At 42.4% G+C, this 20,509-nt stretch overlaps 1 protein-coding gene across 2 annotated transcripts in view; it reads right to left on the reverse strand.

Annotated features, from left to right (window-relative positions):
* The window catches only part of TMEM171 (transmembrane protein 171), an 89,626-nt gene that overhangs the window by 54,595 nt on the left and 14,522 nt on the right, over positions 1-20,509 (reverse strand). For both annotated transcript variants that reach the window (XM_069224061.1, XM_069224069.1), the window contains exon 3: positions 2,403-3,090. In XM_069224061.1, the coding sequence (XP_069080162.1) occupies positions 2,403-3,039 (637 nt within the window). In that variant the 5' untranslated portion in view covers positions 3,040-3,090. The remainder of the gene's footprint in view (positions 1-2,402; positions 3,091-20,509) is intronic.

The following is a 20,509-nucleotide window of genomic DNA, read 5'->3' on the forward strand; positions in this document are numbered from 1 at the left end:
AAAACAAATTTCAAAAATGCAAAGTGGTGAAAAACACGGGAACTGAACACATTAGATGACATTGGTGGTATTTTTTGCCATTTTTCATATAGTTGCTTGATGAGAAAATGAAAATGGACGGTCTTTCACCCACCAAAATATTCCTATTTGACCACTTTAGGATAATGCCACATTTTCCACCGACAGAAATCATTCCAGAAACAGTTGAACTGATTTAGGTGTGTGGCGCAACATGCACTCTAATAAGGTAGTGTGTTAGAGGTTGCAATCGTTTAAACTACGATGTTAAAAATATTTTATTGATTGGTTAAAAAAAAAAAAAAGTAGAACCCTATGCAAAGCCCCACCATGCTCGAGGGCCATGGTAGAAACAAGGAAACGATCTCTTTGTTTTAGCAGCAATGAGAATCCTGGTGCTCTCTAGCCACACTTCTTTTCAGAGACCGTGGCACGTTCCTAAACCATGCCTGTAACTTTTCTAGACTAATTATCTGCAATGCTCTACTACAAAAACTTCCAATAAGTTAAGCCTTACAACAAAACATAACAACTTTAAAAACCTCAAGCGTTTATTGTTCTAACGGTAAATACAGCGGTCTGATGGATTCTTGACCCTAAATCAAAAGGGCGCCCAAGCTTCAAATAACGTCATGGCCTACAACCTCGACTCCGGGAGGACCCACAGTCCAGGTGTCTTTTCCTCGCATCCTCCTCAGACCAGACGTGGTGGGTGCATCAATGTGGTTATTTTACAATGAGTCTGCAGAGTCTTCCTGGTTTCCTGCTCCCAAATACAGCTCTTGCTGCCACAAAAAGCTTTTATTTTTCTCTTTAGCCTTATCTTGAAATGCCTTTTTTCAACGGCTCCAGCGCGTTCTTAGAGTGTTCTGTTGGGCGGGATCAAAGGTAAGGGGCGTTCGGGTATCACCACCAAGAGCGACACGGGGCCTCTCAAATGACAACACGACAGGTTTAACTTTCCTGAAACTGAAGTAGACGAAATTGGCCAGCACAGGATTTAGGCTGCCATGTTGCTGCAAAACTCCCTCAGTAGAATCTTGGGTGCATTTACATGACTAACGGAGAACAGCAGGTTGTGTTTCCTCGTAAAATAAGCCGCGTCTGGTTCCTAGTAATGCACTTTTTAATCTTACTAGATACAATTCAACATTGACTAGCCAATGTAAAGCTGTAAGTTATTGGTGCTTGGCAGTATGTCCATCCAGGGGTATGCTGAGTATTTAGTTGCCTGCAGGCAGTCCCCCTACATTTTCTGAACGCTGTTCTATAGAGTTCCTGCACACAAAATACTAAAAAGTACCCAAGACATACCGTTCAGCATGAAACCATATGGGCCCTTATCACAAGTGGTCTGGGAAATGGGCCGGAATTTCCCCACTCTTAGAGTAACTGGTACTGCGTGAACCTAGTATTGCCGTGGCTGGGGGAAAGCATGGCTCATTACACGTTGGGCCCTTAGGGTCCACTAAGAAATAAAGAATTACTACTAGGGATGGGGGCCCTCAGCAATTCCGGGACTGATTCCTCTATTAATTCCTAATTTTACCTTTTACTTTCACACTGAGAGGTTGGCCATCTTCTGCAGCTGAAAGTGAAGTGACTGCAGTGTTTCTGCAATCTCATTAGAAAGGTGGGAAAAGTAACTGCTGTTATCAGACTGCATGCGAAATAAGATGATATTCATAACGAGGGCCTTGATGTGTGAGCAGATGTTTTTCATACAATGCAATGGTACATACCTTAAAAATGGGAGTGCTAACCAATAGCACCCAAATTCCAGAGCATTATGTTATAAAACAATGCTCCAGGTGGGGGGAGAACCTAAAGGTAGGCCCATGAAAAGGCTTGGGTGCTTGATGACTACAGCAGTTTGATAGTAGCGGCAGGCGTAAGGCAGAAATGTTGCAACAGAATAGGAAGGAAGTAGCCGAGTAAGGGAGATGCCCGACAGTGTGCATTGGACAGTAGCGCCAGGAAAGAAGTGGCAGCATGACGGAAGAATGAAGACATGGAAAAGTCACCAGAGAATAAAGCTAGAAGACAAGCCAGAAAGCCCAATTTCGGGCTGAAGGAGAGCACACTTTAGGGGTGGTCCTGGAGAACACAGCCAATGAGAAGCAAATACAGTCCTATGAGTTTACTAGGAAGTACGTTCACTTTGTTCTGATGTTTAAGGCTGTCGCTGGATCATGTGAACATTCCACTCCAGACCCACTCCAAAATTGTATTAATTTGAAGGTAAACATTATATGAACTTACCAATTATAATTTTAGTCACTAAACTGTTGTCTAACAAACAATTACTAGTCCTATTTGAATTTTTAGTCATTTTATTACAATCACTAAAGTTAACTATAACTAAACTTCAAGTATTAACTTACCTACTGTTATCTGGAACGGCACCGAGGCAGGCGCTGGCTGTTCTTCAAGAGACTCCTCTTCGTTTGGTGTTGGAATGTGTTTCTTCTTGATATGAGCCACCACAAAAAAGCTCAACCCAACAAGCACAATCAATGGTCCCATTATCTGCAGTGAAAGCAACCCACAGCTTTGGAACTCAATGTTTGGCGTGCTAGTATTGTTCCCTTGCTGGTGGTGTGATCCCGTGCTGCATCCAGGAACCCACATGCCTAGTACACTGATCAGAAGTCCACTGGCTAAAAACAGAAAGCCAAAAATCAGAAACTGGGCAAACTGGTTGTTTTCCCCACAGAGAAAAAAGCTCTCAGTGTCCACTTGGTCGCCTTGCAATGGTCTCTGCCTAAAGTAAAGCCTTGCTCTAGACTTGGCTACTACTATGGAGCCCAGACCAAGAGCTGCAAGAGAAGGCCCCAAAACCTTCAGCGTCATGCTACACTCATGGAACCCCTCCACCTGGCATGCCTGGAAGCCAAAGATTGAAAGCAAAAGTCCAGCACAAAAGAGAAATACCCCCAAAACAAAAAGGACAAAAACAAACTTGGAGGCACGCCCAGCATTCCCATCTCCAAAACACATGGGCATGGAGAATGGATACATTGTGGAGAAGCTTCAGTTCCACTGGTCAGATGCAAAGACTGTCAGCAAGACCTAAAACAAAAAAGGGAACAGAACACATTACTTTTTCGTGCTTCGAAGCAATGGTTTTATCGTCACATTTTTGTTAGATGTGTGTAGATATGCAACTGAATCTGTGTACCAAACAAAGACGTGCTAATACAGCAAAAGTAAAACTTGTAAAAACTGGGAAATGTAGCACAGCCTATAAAGAAAGAAACACATCCTTGTCAGTGCAAAGGACCTTTTATTACAAGTCAGACACAGTTCTTGGGGACCTAAATTACATTTTTAGCAGTTATATCTCAATGCAGAGATCTGTGTGGGAGTCGCTGGCTACATTTACATGTACATACCTGCCACAGAGCGGACTATCACTGCTCTCACCAAAGCCCATGCCATCCTGATATTCCATGTTGTATAATATCTAGCTCAACCCACTTGCCACAACTAAAACATTTCTTAGATAACTCTGCTATATAGTAATATATTGTTGTAACAGATAGCGTCATCACTTGCATTCAACAATACTCACTACAGAGTACCTGACCAACCACACTTCAAATTCGCCTTACTCAAACAAGGAAACTAGATAGATCTCCTGATACACTTGTGTTCACAACAAGGCACCAAAGCGAAATACTGGAAAAGAGCTGCCAACTGAGAACTCCCCTCCACCAATGCCAGACACCTTAAAAGCATTCAAATAAAGTAAGTTCCACCATACATCATGCGCAAAACGTCAAACCATAGCCACTTTCCTGGCTAGTGATGTAGTGATGCAGTCCAGAAATAATCTGCACAAGGTAGGCAGTGGTCACCAATGACTCAGATCACAATATCCCCCCCACCCCCCACTACAGCAAATACATATCGCAAGACAAAAATATTGCTTTCACTACATCAGCCAAACCACTGCATTACAACATAAGTCTAGGTAGGTAGCTGTGGATATTAAACTAGTAATTATATACTTACCTTGCCTACGTAGTGGTAAGTGGCACAGTACAGTTGATAGTTTTGTAGGTCATTGTTTGACCTGTCCCTTTCTGCATGGTTATTCCCCAGACTTTTTGCCCTTTCTCTCCACTTTTTGCTGAATTCGTTTTTGTCGTCTTCAGGACTCTGAGCACTTTACCACTGCCGACCAGGGCTAAAGTGCTTGTGCTCTTTCCCTAAAACATGGCAATATTGGCCTAGCCACAATCAGCATGTTTAATTTACTTATAAGTCCCTAGTAAAGTGCACTAAATTTGCCCAGGGCCTGTAATTAAATTCTTCTGGTGGTCCTGCAGCACTGAATGGTCCACCCACTTTAGTAGCCCTTTAAACAGGTCTCAGGCCTGCCATTGCAGAGCCTGTGTGATTAGTTTTAAACTTCCATGTCAACCTAGCAAGTTAATTCACTTGCCAGGCCCACACTTTCCATGTTAATACATATAAGGCACCCCTCAGGTAGGCTCTAGACAGCCCAAAGACAAAGGACAGTGTATTTAAAAAGTTGGACCTTTACATTTTACATGTCCAGGTAATGAAAAACTCTTAAATTAGTTTTTCTCTACTAAAAGGCCTATCTAGCCCATAGGTTAACATTGGGATTGCCTTTTTACATTTTATAGGTGTAGTTTCAATTGGGACAAGATAGATATTTTGAGTTTGCGGTCTCTGGGCAATTTAAAAATCACAACTTATGGTAAAGTTGGATGTTAAGCTGCAAACCTGAAAATGCCACTTTTTGTTGGCATTTTCTTACTTTAACCATTCTGTGCCTCTACCGGTCTCTGAATACACATCTGGGTGGGTGACAGGTAGGCTCTTGTGCCTTCCCTCCAGAAAGCCACATACAAAGGAAGCTTAGGTGTGCCTGATGGTCCATCCACATCCCGATGTGCCATTAACATCTTGATGGGTCATCCTGAGCAGGATGGGAGGGAGGCACTGACACTTGCACATAAAAGGGCTGCCTCTGTTCTCACACAAAGAGCTGCATAACACCCTGTAGTGTATCTGGAGCCAGGGTATCAAGGGCAGGGACTTGGCCGACTCCAAAGGCCTCTCTTTGAAGCCTCCCCCACTTCAAAGGCCTAAATGAGTCTTAGTACTGGGCCTCAGACACCAACAAAGCAGTACACCTCTAGACAGGTGGAAATTCTGTCAGTAAGAAGGACTGCTGTGCTGAAGGGACGGTCACTCTGCTTGCTGGACTCCTGATTTGCTGTGCCTGCCCTGCTGCCCTCCTTGCCTGGGAGTGAGAAGGAGTGAACCTACAGCTCTACATATCCAGAACCAAAAGTGACACCAGGGGCTTGCTGGCTTTCTTCCTGTTCTGACGTCTCAGGGACATCAAAGACTTCACTCAGTTCTGCTACCGTTTCCAGACTCTGCCATCTGTGAGTCCTACCCTGCCAAGTGGTGTCAATCCAATCCTGGGCCATTGGAAGTAGGTTCTGAAGCTGTTTTCTACAGAAATTCATGCATCATCACTGTGCCAATGAGAACCACCAAATCTCTCTGCGACACCAACGCATCTCCACTGCAGCTGATGACAAAGACATTGCAACACCAACTGTTTGGCTTGGAACCAGCGCATCAACCTCAGACCCAACACATCGTTGGCTGCGCAGCTTGATGACATTGCCTTTATCGCAAGGGGTTCAACACCACACCACTATTCAAGGATCAATGACTGCGTGGCGAGACGATGACGCATCCCCTAACTGCACGGATCTGATCCAATACATCACCTCCGCATTTCTCCTCTGCTCCTTGCATCGGATCTTTGACATCTACACAACCCTCCATACAAGGTACTCCTTCAGAGGGACAAGGTTGGTCCCTGTAGCCAGCCCGTGCTCCACCACAGTCGGCCTCAACTTTAGATTTACCCCAGTCTAGCATGACCAGATAGCTCAGATTGGCACTTGAAGCGTTTAAGCACTACATTTACAAATATTATTTAAAAATTCACATCTCAACATAAGTATTGGATTTTTATTCTTTTGCTCATTAAATTACGATCTATTCTTTCTAACTTGGTGTGGATTATTTTTGTGTGACTTTTTCCACAGTTAAGTGTTGCACAAGTACTTTACACATTGCCTCTTAAGTTAAACCTGCTTGCATGATACCCTAGGATGAGCACAGATTAATTTAGGATGTGCATCTGACTTATCCAGGTGATGATTTGTGGTTCCGGATTGGACAGGTTGCATACCTTTACCAACCAGAATGCCAATTTCTAACAGTCATTATTAACAACCTCAATATAGTGTCATACAACACTGCAATTAACACACTATTACGATTTAGAAGGATCAAACTCATTTTACTTTCACATTAACCAACACACAACTAAACTACAGACTTAAATCTCCATCAACCATGCACAACCACAAAACCATAGACAATTGATGGATAGAAGTCCCAGACCCATATGAAAAGGGTGCAGAGATTATGAAACCCCTCCTGTGATAACAGCCATAAACACTACACAAATCAGGTAATCTGTTGACTTGGCTAACTAGGAGGGAGGAAGAATCAAGATGGGTGGAAGAAATCCACCTTAAGAAGGGGCTTGTGATCTGAACAGATTGTGTGACAACACATGAGTTTGAAAGGTTCTACACCCCCTTACATACAAGCCAACACGCACTCCCCCCTTCCCCCTTGGTATGGCTGATTTTCTATGCAAGTTACACTTGCATGTTCTAGCCAGACAGGGCAGCCGTAGAAGAAGAATTCTCCCTTGAGAGCTCACCAAAGAATGCCAAATGGGAAAGCACCTGGGCCTAATGGCACTCTCGGAATATTGGTCTGCATGTGCTTAATATGCTCAAAGGGGCAAGCAGAGAGGGGACACTGTCTGCAGATCTTAGTCACATTGCTATAGCTGTGATACCAAAACTTGATAAGCCCAAGAAGAGCTATAACACCGTAAGACCCATTTCTCTTAATACAGAGGTGAAACTGCAGGCCAATTGACTGGTGAAAGAAATCACCTCCCTGGTGTATTCGGACCTATAAGGTTTCATGCCAAAGAGGGTGACTCAACGGAACTTGCGTTCTGCAGAACTGGTTAGATGTAGTGGGTCATGAACAAAAAAAACACTGGCTATTTCTTTGGATGCTGAAAAAGTGTTTGATTCTTTTGATTGGACATACCTCTATTAAATACTCCTCACTTTTGGATTTGACCCCCAGTGCTCTGTAAACAGGCATCAATGTTCTAAGGTACACCCATGGAGGCAGTCTAGGTTAATGGGGAGGGGGGGAGAGAATGTCCACCTCATTCCCTTTGGGACTGGATACTGGGAAGGAGTGTTCCCTATCGTCCCTCCCCTTTGCCTTCTGCACATAACCGTTGGATGTCGGGTGCAAACATGGACAGATATGGCAAGCATTCCTGATGTACCAGGGCAACAGGAGAAATTGCTGCGCTATGGCGACAATATCCTGCTGTATTTGTTTGATCCAGAGATGGTTATTCCAGCAGCCTTGTTGTGGGTGGCCTAGTCCTGACATCTGGCTGAACACAATGGAGGAGGGTACTTGAGAAGGCAGAACATGGCTGAAATTGCCAGTTGAACTGTACTATCCTATTACAGGTCTACTGTATTGAGGGGGTTGGGCATAGTCCCCATTAAGATAACAACAGGTCATATGTGGGTTCCTTTTGGATGTCTATCGTTTCATATTGCAAAACTCTAAATAAAAACATTTAGAATAAAAAAAAAATAAAGCTATCCTTTCCCTCTAATTAAGGTACCTTAAAAATAGAGGCCCAAGTATTTGCACAGTTCCTAAAATCCAACAAACCACCTACATTTGCCACTTCTGCCCTTTTGCCCACTAAGCCAGAAAGGGAAGTTCACTGCCAGTTCTTTACAAGGAGCATTTAAGAAAGGGCACCATTTCGTGCTATCACTTTGTTATACATTGCTTTTTAGATTAAAAAAAACCACTCAGGCCGGGAAATTTTCTAAAGTAGTTTCTGGGTTGTCAGTTTAATTTTCCAGAAGACCAAATGAAAATACAGTCTTTATTGATTTCTGATACAGACACTTTCTAATTTGTATCAATGATGACCTCTTACTCTTTCTTCAACTCCACTTGCAGCACAAGCCTGTTGACTTGGGACACTAGAACAGATGAATGGCTGTTTGATTGTAGGTATGGGGAGCAAGTGGCCTTTGAATTGCAGGAGGTGCTATGGAGAGTTATCTTCTAGCCCCTTAAGTCATGCTCAAAGAAGGATTGTACTGGTGGGAGACATCAGCAATATAGTGATGGTAATTCTAAAAAGTATTACACCATGAGCTGACCAAATGGAGTATAAGCTACCATCTAACTCACACAATTCTAACAGAAAAGAACATTGGGATGCCCTAATTACTTGGTGGATTAAGTCACAAAGGATGAGGAATGCCTTGAAATCTCAATGATGCCCAAGTAGAGTATCATACCTGATTAAATAGTTAAGAAAGTCACAGAAAATTGGCAGCTGGGTTCTGATGCGACAGCAGTAAGGGAACATCTACACTATAAACTCTGAATGACCCATTATATAATACATTTTGTGACCGTTTTAGTAATTCCCCCTGTCAGCCTTTGCCACAATTAACTATGGAACACTACCACTCTCAGAGACTCTTTGGCCCTAAGAAGCAGGACTTTTGACTGGTTCTCTTCCACTCTATCCTAACCCTGAACCACTGGTCAAGATACAATGGGCCAATTTTAATTATTCTATGTGGAACAGAATAATTTGTTCAATCTCTGTTCACTCTCTGATGTTAGCTAATATTAGCTGTATCACCCATGACAGACATTTAATCATGGAATTGAAATAAGGCCAGTGCTACACAGGGCCCGTTCCAAGGAAAACTAAATTGGGGTTACCATCTGGAAAGGGTCATCAGCAGTTTCACTCCTGGATATCAGAGGTTACTCGACCCAACCGTGACTCCTATTCTTTCTGGCATCAGTTTTAGTCTCTCCATGTTAAGCCCTTGAGATTTACCTTGGACTCTAGGTAAGCCTCATTGATCAATATCTATATTTTCCACTATAAGGGGGATTTAGGGTGTGCTTACCACACACAATTGCTAGGTACAATATCTGGCCACCTAGAGGCCATACCTAGCTAGGGTGCCTGGGTTGGTAAATGTCACCAGCACCTCAAGAAGGCAATATGGGAACATATTACACAAGCTACTCAATGTATATTTTAGTGCAATCAGCATGAAAGAAAAAAAATATATATATACACACATATATATATATATATATATATATATATATATATATATATATATATACATACATACATACATACATACACACACATACACACACACACACAAAAACAGAACTCTATTGAAAAAAAAGTTAAATATTTGATTTCAGAATGTGCTGGTCTGCTAGTGAATAGTTCATTTCTCAGTCTCCTCTCCAACTGATCTCACTGATTCACACAAGCAAAAAATAGAGGGGACACAACATCTCTTATAAAACTATTTACCAAGTTAGGAAGTGCCACACTGACTGGTCACATGGGGAACAAATTGGACACATTTCACCGTAAGGCAAACACGGGCACACTCTTGACGCCATTGTTTGCCCCACGGTGAACGTCTTTCTTTTGAATTGTGCCCCTCATGCCCACGCTGCCCTCCCTGCCCATGGGCATTTCAATACCTCCAACTGCAGCGCTAATTAATTAGACACTGCAGTGAAGGCAGTGATATGTTTGTCAGCAAAATAAACGAAGCACGAAGTCCTCATACCATCGAGAACTAAGATTCAACACAACTCCATACTTCACAAACTCACACAAGCAAAAAAAAAAAATAAAAAAAAAAAAATACTCGCAGATTGATAACACACAACAATGGATAGTGGGATTTCGTGAAATACTTTGATCATTCATGGTGTAATGATAGTTCTGGTAGTATAGTAGTAACTCTTGCTGCTATGCTATAATGCAGACTCCTGCATTAAGATGGTAATTTAGGACATATTGTGGGCATGTATTGCATGATGGTGCCTACCTTAGTATAGTACCATGACTTAATGAAGGTACTTTCCAACATATTTTGGGCTGCCACATTAAACTTCAAGCAGGTTCCAGGAGGAACTAGTGACCATATATAACGTGTACACTAGCGCACATGCTTAGCTAATCCTCCCTCAAACTCAGGACAATAACGTCTTTGCCAGTAGCCAAGATTCGGCAAGAGGGATGGGAAGGCAAACCCTATTCAATGTGTACATGCTGGTTGAGCAAGTGTCCTAGATGAGCAACTGTTGCAATGTGTTATTTTTTTCCAGTGTTCGCAAACATGGGAAAGGTTAAAAAAAAAAAAAAAAAAAAAAAAAAAAAAAAAAAAAAAACTAAAATAAAACAAAAGGAAATAAATAAGCATTTAAAGCTTACCCGGTGTCTCAATATCTCTGTTTTAATGTGGCTATTTTTTAAATGTATAGTTCAATGGGGTGTGCAATCCCCCCTGTAGTGAATCAGACATTCCCACGCAGTCATTTAAAATGTGGTACGTTACAAATCGGTTTTTAGAACACATTGTAGCTTTCGATCGTGCTGTTTTACCACGTGCTGCTTTAGTACAGTGGGCTACTACCTCCGTACTCCTAAACAAAGCGTCAGACTGCTGAGTCTGCTACCTCCCTCTATACACCAACAACATCCACTCTTTTCAGTTAAAGAAAAGCTGGGAAACATAACAATTCGAAGCTATCCAAAGTCACCAGCACTTTACTTTGACTGAAGAGAGTGCGTTATATATGTATTATTTACACACACATTTGGCATACGTTTTCTTAAAAGGTCTATTGGAAGGGAAAGCACCCGAACCCCCTTTTTATGCACACATATTTTTAGATGTTTTGAGGAACCGCCAAATTCCTTTATTTTTAAATGTACACATATATATTTAAAACTCCCTACTTCTCAGTTCTTACAAAAAAGGAACAAATAAACCTTTACTACCCTTTACCCCTACCCATTCCTTAAAAAATAAAAAAACCTCTTATCCGCTACCCATCCCCTACACCATTTTACTACTTCCTTTACACCTATTCATTCCTTAACCCTAAAAACCCCTCACCAACCTTTACTCCTACTGTTTCCTTAAACCTAAGAAACCCTTATTACACTTTAACCCTATGGATCCCCCCCAAGACCCTGTACCACCCTTTATTCCTACCAATCCCTCACACATAAAAACGTCTTACCACCCTTTACTCCTATCCATCCTTTAAACCTAATAGATCTCAGTATGCTGTTCCAAAAATGATTAGTCCTTATAACTGTTCTAATGACATGTTCTAAATGTATGTATGTGTGTGTGTGTGTGTGTGTATATATATACACACACTTGGATAATATATATATATATATATATATATATATATACATACACACACACACACATATATACACATACACACACATACATACATACACACACACACACACACTACCTATTCCTATTGGAGGTCGCTAGTAAGTAGTTAGGACCAGGTTTCCATGGAAAAAGCATTTTTTGACTTGCCTATTTCTTAGGCACAGTTTAACAAATCTTCAAGAAATTTTCCACAAAAAAAAAAAGAAGTGTGCGGTGATTCTTGTCGCGCATGGGAAGTTGAACAGTGATCCATCAATCGAAAATGAAGTTGGGGAAAGGTTAAAAATAAAAAATAAAGTGTACCATGTTAATTTCCATAGGAGTTTTGTAACATGAGTACAGCCCGAACTGCTGAACAGAATTACCAAATTTGGCAGAAAGGTAGCTTTCAGTACACAAATTACGCTACCAGTAATTTGCTGTAAACCTGTTCAGTAGTTATTGAGAGATTTAAGGAAATCTAAATGTGTATATTTGTGGCCTCAACAACTTTGTGAATAATAACGAGCTTGTGCAGAGACATGCAGAGTTCCGATTGGCTGCCAACACTTCAACCAGGAAGTGTTGGCAGCGATCTTGGGACTCTGCTTCAGACTCCCACAAACAAAAAAAAGTTTAAAAAAAATAAGACAAGGGGCTAGAGGGTAGAATCACACTGACCTCTTAGCTCTGGTGCTGGGATCCCAGCAAGACCCCAAATGCAAGAATTACAACAACAACAAAAAAAAGTTGCTGTGATCTCGCAGTGATGTCTAAATTTGTGGGAAAGATTAGAAAAGAAAAGAAAAAAAAAAAAAGAAAAAAAACACACACACATGCAGGCTGCCACACTTTTTAAAGAAAACCCTTGTGGACCGGCACCTCCCCAGGGATTTAAAGAAGATGGATGCGGGGGGGGGGTGAAAAGAGAGCTGCATGTCCTCCGCAGGCCCAGGGACCACCACCACCACCACCACCACCAACCTGGGGAATCTAAGTAAATGAATGCGGGGGCTGTCGGGCCCCTCCCAGCCCTGGGGACCACCACCACCTCTCTGGGGCTTTAAATAAAATACAGTGCGCTAGGTTGCACATCTTTCCCCTCCCCCCCCCCCCAGCCCCAGAGAACACATCCTCCCCGGGGCTACAAAAAAAAAAAAAAAGAATAAAAGGGGGTCCGGAGCCCTGGGGATCACCACCTCCTCTGGGCTAGATTATGCTGGAGGAGGGCAGCCAATAATTGTCCTGGGAACTGCCACCCCCCCAGGGCAGGCTCCTGCTAGGTCCCGGTGTGCCCACCCCCAGGATATAGCAGTTTTCCCTCACTTGACGGGAGCTTTGACAACTCCCTCCAAGTCAGATTAAACACTGCACTTTCTGCAAGAGCTCTCACTTGCAGAAAGTGAAGTTTTCATCCATTTCCCTAAACACAAATATGCGTACAGGTAAACAGATGAAAACATTGCTCTCACAATCAGGGAGACGCTCCCTGCTTGTGGGAGCAATGCCTGCTCCTGTAGTATGGGGAGCTGGCTAGGACCGTGGGGGCCCGAGGCTCCCTCTGCGGTCACTCCCTCTCTCTTCCATCCTATAGTGGGATGGAAGAGGGAGAGAGTGTCATTGCAATGGTCCCTCCACACAATGACTTCAAAGACTCAGACTGGCAAGATATTTTGCATGATTATCGTTACCTTTAGATGCAGAGCAGAACAGTCTAATTTCTGGCCTAATAGTCACAGTCTTGTGCCGTCACTCAGTAGGCTGAAGGCTCAAATCCTAGTGTTGCTTGGCAGTGTCTCTGTTTATTTTCTAGAGTTTTCACTGTTAAACGTTCCTAGTGATGGAACATTGAAGTCTTTTTACCCTCAAAATCTGCGGGTTGAATGTCGTAGTTAAGTCTGGACACTGCACAGTAAGGAGTCACCTCTGGCCTAGTGGTTAAGGTCTCAGACATGCCCACTAAAGGTTAAGGGTTCTAGTCTAGGTGAGTCTGTGGTCATTTTCTACTTTAGTTTTTTACACCTATAAATATTTAAGTTACATGCTGTAAGATCTCACAATTTTTAATTGACAAAAACATTTTTCTTTTCAATTTGTCAGGAAAGATTTAATTGTAAGTATATCATTCATTAAAGCCTAAATCGCGCTCTCTCTCTCTCAGGGTTGGGTGGTTGGGGGGGGTAGGGATGTTAGCCACATGGACTGGCTGCAGGCCAGTCACTGTGGCCAATCCCTATAACAAACCGACCCCACCCTCACCAGGCCAATCATAGCCCCGGGGCACCCAGCCCCCAAGGTGTGGCCTAATTATTTTCTTGGGGTGTGGGGGGGGGGGGGAGGGGGAGTGGATTCATCCGTCTCCCTGCCTGCATCACGTTGGGCAGTAAAACAGAGGAAACCTCTGTTCGCACGGAGGGAGAACTGTTGTGACTTGGTAGCAGCTGTCAAAACTAGTGCCATGACACAGCAAACAGCTATATCCCGAAGTGGGCATCCTGGGAGATAGCAGGGGCCATCTCTGAGGGGAGAGGGGGGAAGGTGGCAGTCCCCAGGGCCATCTGTGACTCTGAGGGGGGCCTCCTCTAATGTGAAAAGCCTCAGGAAGGTGTTGGTCCCCGGGGCAGCAGGAGGTCCCCCTCGCAGATCATTTTATTTACTGCCATGAGGAGGAGATGGTCCTTGGGGCTGCAGGAAGGGCTGTATGGCCCCCACATACAATTACATGTTTGCGCTGGGGAGGGGATGGCCCGGGGGAGGAGGAGGAGCCCAGCCCTCACATACAATTGCATGGTTGCCCCCACAGAGTTGGTGGTCCCCGGGGTGGGGTGGGGGCACACAGCCCTCCCCACATACCATTGCATGAATGCCCCGGAGAGGTTGCTGTTCCTGTAGCAGTACAAAGCCCTTCCTTATTTATCACATGCACCTGCGACCTGGCCCACCTGGGGACCAAAATAAAATAAATAGAAACAGAAGGTTTTTTTTTTGGTTTTTTTTTTTAATGCTTTTTTGCCCTGCCTCTGAGACCCCAACACCAGAGCTAATGGGTCAGGGTGTCTCTACCCTGGCACCTCTTTTTTTTTTTTAAATACTTTTTTTTTTGGAGGGACAAGGCTGAAGCTAAGTCCCAAGATGGCTGCCAACACTTCCTGGTTGAAGTGTTGTCAGCCAATCAAAGTTGTGCATTTCCCTGCACAAGCTCATTATTCACGAAGACTTTGCAGCCAGAGGCATACAAATTTGGATTTCCTTACATTTCTCAAAAACTACTGAACGGATTTACAGCAAATAAGCAAAAGCATAATTGCGTACCGAAAAGCTAGCTTTCTGCCAGATTTGGTTTCTTTCCATCCAGTAGGTCGGGCTGTAGCCTTGTACCAAGCGTCTATGGGAACTGACATGGGAAACACAACTTGTTTGACCGCTCCCTTTTTCTCGCTTGACGGATCACCACAAAACTTTCCATGCACAACAAGAATGGCTGGGAAGATTCAAACGGTGCCAAAAATACAGGCAAGTCAAAAAAAGCTTTTTCTATGGAAACATGGTCCTAACTATAACTACCCAGTGGTGACCCACACTATATATATATACATATATATACACACACATATACACATACACACACACATATATACACACACAATTTCAACATGATTTGGTTCACAACTTTGGGTATGATGTATTACGCTATTGGAACGTGTATGGCTTGTTTGTTGCCATAGAAGAGGTTTTTTTTTTTTTTTTTTTAAATTGCGAAGTGTAAAGCATGCAGATATAGCATGAACTGAAAAGACTTTGTGCTACCAACGGGGGAAAAAAAGAGAATTAAAAAAAAATTGAGTTGCAATTTATGTGATTGTGTGCCCATGTGGGCTGCAATACGTGGGTAGCACGATTTTTTTTTTGTTATTATTTTTTTTTTAGGGGAACAAACGGATTCTTGAACATTGGAGAGCAATTGTAAACAAAGATGCAAATTACCCAGTAGCTCGCCACTGCAACTTGGTACATGAGGGTATGGTGAATAAAATGACATTTATTGGACTAGATAGAGTGTTGGGCACCTCCAGGGGAGGCGACAGAGAGAGGCAATTAAGAAAGCTGGAATCAGAGTACATTAATCGGCTTAATAGTCGACATCCTTGGACGAGGAACTTTATGTTCATATTGGTTAGTCAAAGATGCAGGTATATGGTTGTGAACAGTTGTTCAGGGCTTTATTTAATTTGGTTTGATTGTTATATGTGGCCATCCTACTAGTAATAATAGAATTGTTATGAAGATGTTTGCAATTTCATTATTTGGATGGAAAAGATGTTTGGGAATATGGTTTATTAGATCATACTATTTTAGCTATATAATATATAAAAAACCTCTATGTCTATGATTTGAAAGAGATTATATATTGGAGTTAGGAGGGGCCATATTGTTTTTATATTTTTCCTTTGTGGGCCAATGGAAAAGACCGCAATGGTTCAAACGCGTTGCCCTATTTCTGTATTTGGAAAATTGCTTAATATAACAAGGATCTACTGGTCTGAATAAATATTTTGTTGCATGGAGTGCCAGCATTTGAATTTTGTTTGGTGAAACATTGGAATGGGTCCTGCGCCCATATTGGAGAACCAACCTCGCTAGGCGAGCGCAGGAAGAACAGCAGGATTTTTCTCAGAATATATGAACAACTTGCGTTTCATTATTGTGAACAAGGCCAGTGTTTGCAGCCAAAAACATTAAGCAGCAGCTCTCAATAAATCAAGAGGTTACGGAAAAGCTTGTAGTGTTGGCCCCTGTTTTTTTCAAACAGTTTGCAACATACACACATATATATATATATATATATATAAAAATAGGTAGAAATGGGGTCTGTTGTTGGCAGAGTTATACACCCTTGTCCAAGTAGGGACCACAATCCTAGTCAGGGTAAGTCACAACACAATCCAAATTATCCTGTGCTCACCCTCTGGTAGCTTGGCACTGAGCAGTCAGGCTTAACTTAGAAGGCAATGTGTAAAGTATTTGTGCAGAACGTATACCATAACAGTGAAAACATCATAAAAAGACACCATACAGGTTTAGGGAAAAAAATAGAGAATATTTATCTGAATAAAATACGGTTAAAACGAAAACAATCCAGTGTACACAAGCAAAGTTATTAATTTTTGAAGAGTAAATCCAACTAAAGCACATAGAAACCAAATATCCCCAGGCGGAGTTAGCACAGCGCCATTGACGCCCAACAATCGGACACCACCGGTGCCGGTCACGGAGTCACACGGTCCTCCAGGTACAATACCTTTTGAAAACAAAGAACAAGGACGTCGCACGGAATTGGAAAGAGGCATCGCTGGAGTCGGTGCAGCGTCAGTCCCTTACAGCTTCCAAGGAAAGAGACATTGGTTCCACGCTGCAAAGCAGGTGGAAGTGAGGCATCTGATCCGTCTGAATGCAGGGGGGAGATGATGCAGCGTTGTCCGTGATGAGTAGATTCCTTGTGACACAGCATGGGCGTTGCTTCTGGTCCATCAGGACGTCATGTGTCGACTTCACAGTTTGCGATGACCCTGAGTGACGTCAGCTGAGTCGCAGCAACATCAGACTTGCATTGCAGGCCACAGTTGTTACGTGGTGCGAGGTCCACAGAGCGGGAGCAGGCTTTGGCGTCGCTGGAGTCGGGTACTAGCAAAAAAGCTAGTAGTTGAAGTAGTTGCTGTTCCTGAGACTTCGTAACAGGAGGCAAGCTCAATCAAAGATCTTCAAAAGCACTTTTGGGGGATGGCAGACTCCTTCCAGCACAGACCAGCAGGGCAGCAGTCCTTCTCAGCAAAGAAGTCTAGAGAGTCCTTTTGGAAGCCAGGTAGGCCTACTGATAGAGTTCAGGTGCAGGTCCAGACGTGTCTGAGTAGTGAGGGCAGAGATCCACTTTATACACCCAAAAATGCCTTTAAAGCGGGGGAAACTTCAAAGAGTGGTTTTGAAGTGCACAAGTTCCCCTCTCAGCCAAGTCCTGTCTGCCAGGATCCCAGTGGCAGGTTATCAGTCCTTTGTGTGAGGGCAGGGCACTGGCCTTTGAAATGTAAGTTCCAGCCCAGGAAGACCCATTCAGTACGCAGATGAATGCAGATGTGACTGAGTGTCCCGTGTTTTTGGTTGCCTGGGTGAAATCCAGAAGGGAGCTGTCAACCAGCACAGACCAGATGTTGATTGGAGACAGGATGTATGGCACAGGTGGTTTCAAAGAAATGCTCATTTTCTAAAAGTGGCTTTTCTAAAATAATAATATAAAATCCAACCTCACCAATAAGCAGGATTTTCTCTTGACATTCTGGCCATACTAAATATGACCTAGTTACCCCTTTCAGATAAGAATCTACCACTCAAAACACATACAAAGGCAGGTCTAATGCTAGTCTATGAAAGGAGCAGGTCTCACAGTAGTGGAAAAAGAACTTAGTTTTCCCTTCCAGGACCTGTCCTGCCTTTTACCTACATACCACCCTGCCCTATGGGTTACCTAGGGCCTACCTTAGGGGTAACATATATAGAAATAGGGGAGTTTAAGGCTTGGCAAGTACTTTTAGATGCCAAGTCGAAGTGGCAGTGAAACTGTACACACAGGCCTTGCAATGGCAGGCCTGAGACATGGTTAAGGCGCTACCTATGTAGGTGGCACAATCCGTGGTGCAGGTCCACTAGTAGCATTTAATTTACAGGTCGTGGGCACATGTAGTGCACTTTATTAGGGACTTATAGGTAAATCAAATAGGCCAATTGGGGATGAACCAATGTTATTATGTTTAAGGGAGAGAGCATATGCACTTCAGCACTGGGAAAGTGCGCAGGCAGAATCCTAAAACCAGCAAAAAGAGTGTCGGGAAAAGTGGAGAGAGGTAGGCAAAAAGTTGGGGGATGACCACACTAAGGCTGTCAGGTCTAACAGAGGGATATTATTATATATATATATATATATATTTTTTTTTTTTTTTTCACTTAAAAAAAAAAAAAAGTTAGAGACATCTTAAATGTACAAGACTATAGAAATTCATGTGTTATAGTTACTAGAGAGAACTCTAGCTGTAATTCATGCCCTAAGGTAACTATAACTCGCGCCCTCGCCATGCACTGCTAATTACCTGACATATTACGGCACTTATGACATCTTTCATAACATGACTGATAATGTAATATTTGCAATAAAATGTTTGATGGAAAAACTGTGCATGGTGGGGGGTAGGGGTTATACTTACCCTAGGGCACAAGTTATAGGTACTGAGATAACTAACTATACCAGGTGAATTTCTATGGTTTCGTATGTTTAAAATGTGAGCCTAAATATAACAACATCACTGTAACCTTTGTTTTGTTTTTAGTGAATAATACTATATTATATATATATATTTATTTTTTTTCCCCCCATTATCACTGGGAAAAAAAGGTTACAGGGACGTCCTAGTTAGGTTCTGAATGTCCTCGCACAAAAACATAGAAATTCAGCAGTTATAGTTAACTCTGGTAACTATAACTTGTGACCTAAGGTAACTATACTCAGGCCCCTGCCATGCACAGTTTTCTGCTCAATATTTTCATTGCTAATGTGCAGTAATAATATCCCTGGTGCCATAGAAGGTGTCATCAATGATGTACTATGTAGAGTAATTAGTTGTGGATGGCAAGGGTGCAAGTTATAGTTATTTGAGGTAACTATAACTGCTGAATTTCCTTGCATAAAACCATAGAAATTCAGAACCTAGCTATAACGTCCTTTTTTTCAGTGAATTTCCTTTTTTTTTTTGCATGCACAGAAGTAAATATAACCAGTACCGTGCACGGCCAAAGGACGTACACGGCAGGGGTTGGCTGCAGGGCCTGGCCTATGTCCAGGTCCAGCTGCCAAACCTCCTGCATGCACCCAAACTGAACACAGCCTTCGGCCATGCACAGCATGAGGTTGAATACAGTGGGTGTTTTATTTTTTTCAATTTTTCTCCGGATCCGTGGGTCCACTAGTGGATCCGTTGGTCAGACGAAAAAAGAAAATCCCTAGAGAACCCCTTTATGTGTCATACGGGGGTCAGGATACCTGTGTTTTTCTATCAGGTTGCAGCCTGCCAATCTAGGCCTTCTATTCCCTTGCAAGCGCAGATCTGGGCCTGGATCCACAGGTCCAGATCCCTATACATCTATGTTTTTTAAACGCTAATACCTCAGAAACTACTGAACGTATTTAGGCCAAATCACAAAAAGCGTGCTTTCTGGACCAAGAGCTAGCTTTCTGCCAAATTTGGTATAATTCCGTTCAGTGGTTCGGGTTGTAGCCATGTTCAAAAATTTGAAAAATCCCATTGACGTAGAATGGGTAAAAAGTGTTTTGGGATTCCCCCCCCACCCTTTGATGGATCACCCCAAAACTTTCAAGATAGCAGCTGAACTGATAAAAGTATAAGTTATGAACATTTTGTGAAGATTCAAACGGCGTGAAAGTTATTGTCAAAACAAGAGGTCATAATTAGAACTACCTAGTGGCGACCACCACTAGGTGAGAGATATATATATGTCAAAAACAATAACTTACCTAAGTAGTAAAATATCACATTGTAAAGGGATCTTTAAAATATGCTCCAAGTTACTTATCTGAGTGGTGAAGACAGTGGGAAATGTGTTGCATTGAATAAAAATTTTTAAAAATAAAAATAAAAAAACACCACAACATTGTTCTAAAGGTTACATATCCACTGTAGTCCTGTATGGCCCACCTCTTCCAGTTTTAGCCAACGGCCATAGGTTTATTGTTTCCCTTCACACCATCTTTAACAGATACGTTTGTGCCTCTAGATCACAGTCTACAATCAAACTGTGAAGCGTTCCCAAATATTGATAACATTCAGCGATAAAAAAATAAATAAAATAAAAAAAAAACACTTAATTTTCATTGCATAATTTTTGCAAATGTTTACGAACCATAATCGAAATATAGCAAACTGATGCGTACTCAACACAGTTTATTTTTTGCATAATATCACAAACATGATAGAGTAAAAATATACCAA

This window comes from Pleurodeles waltl, chromosome 1_1, assembly GCF_031143425.1.
Source record: "Pleurodeles waltl isolate 20211129_DDA chromosome 1_1, aPleWal1.hap1.20221129, whole genome shotgun sequence".
Lineage (NCBI taxonomy): Eukaryota > Metazoa > Chordata > Amphibia > Caudata > Salamandridae > Pleurodeles > Pleurodeles waltl.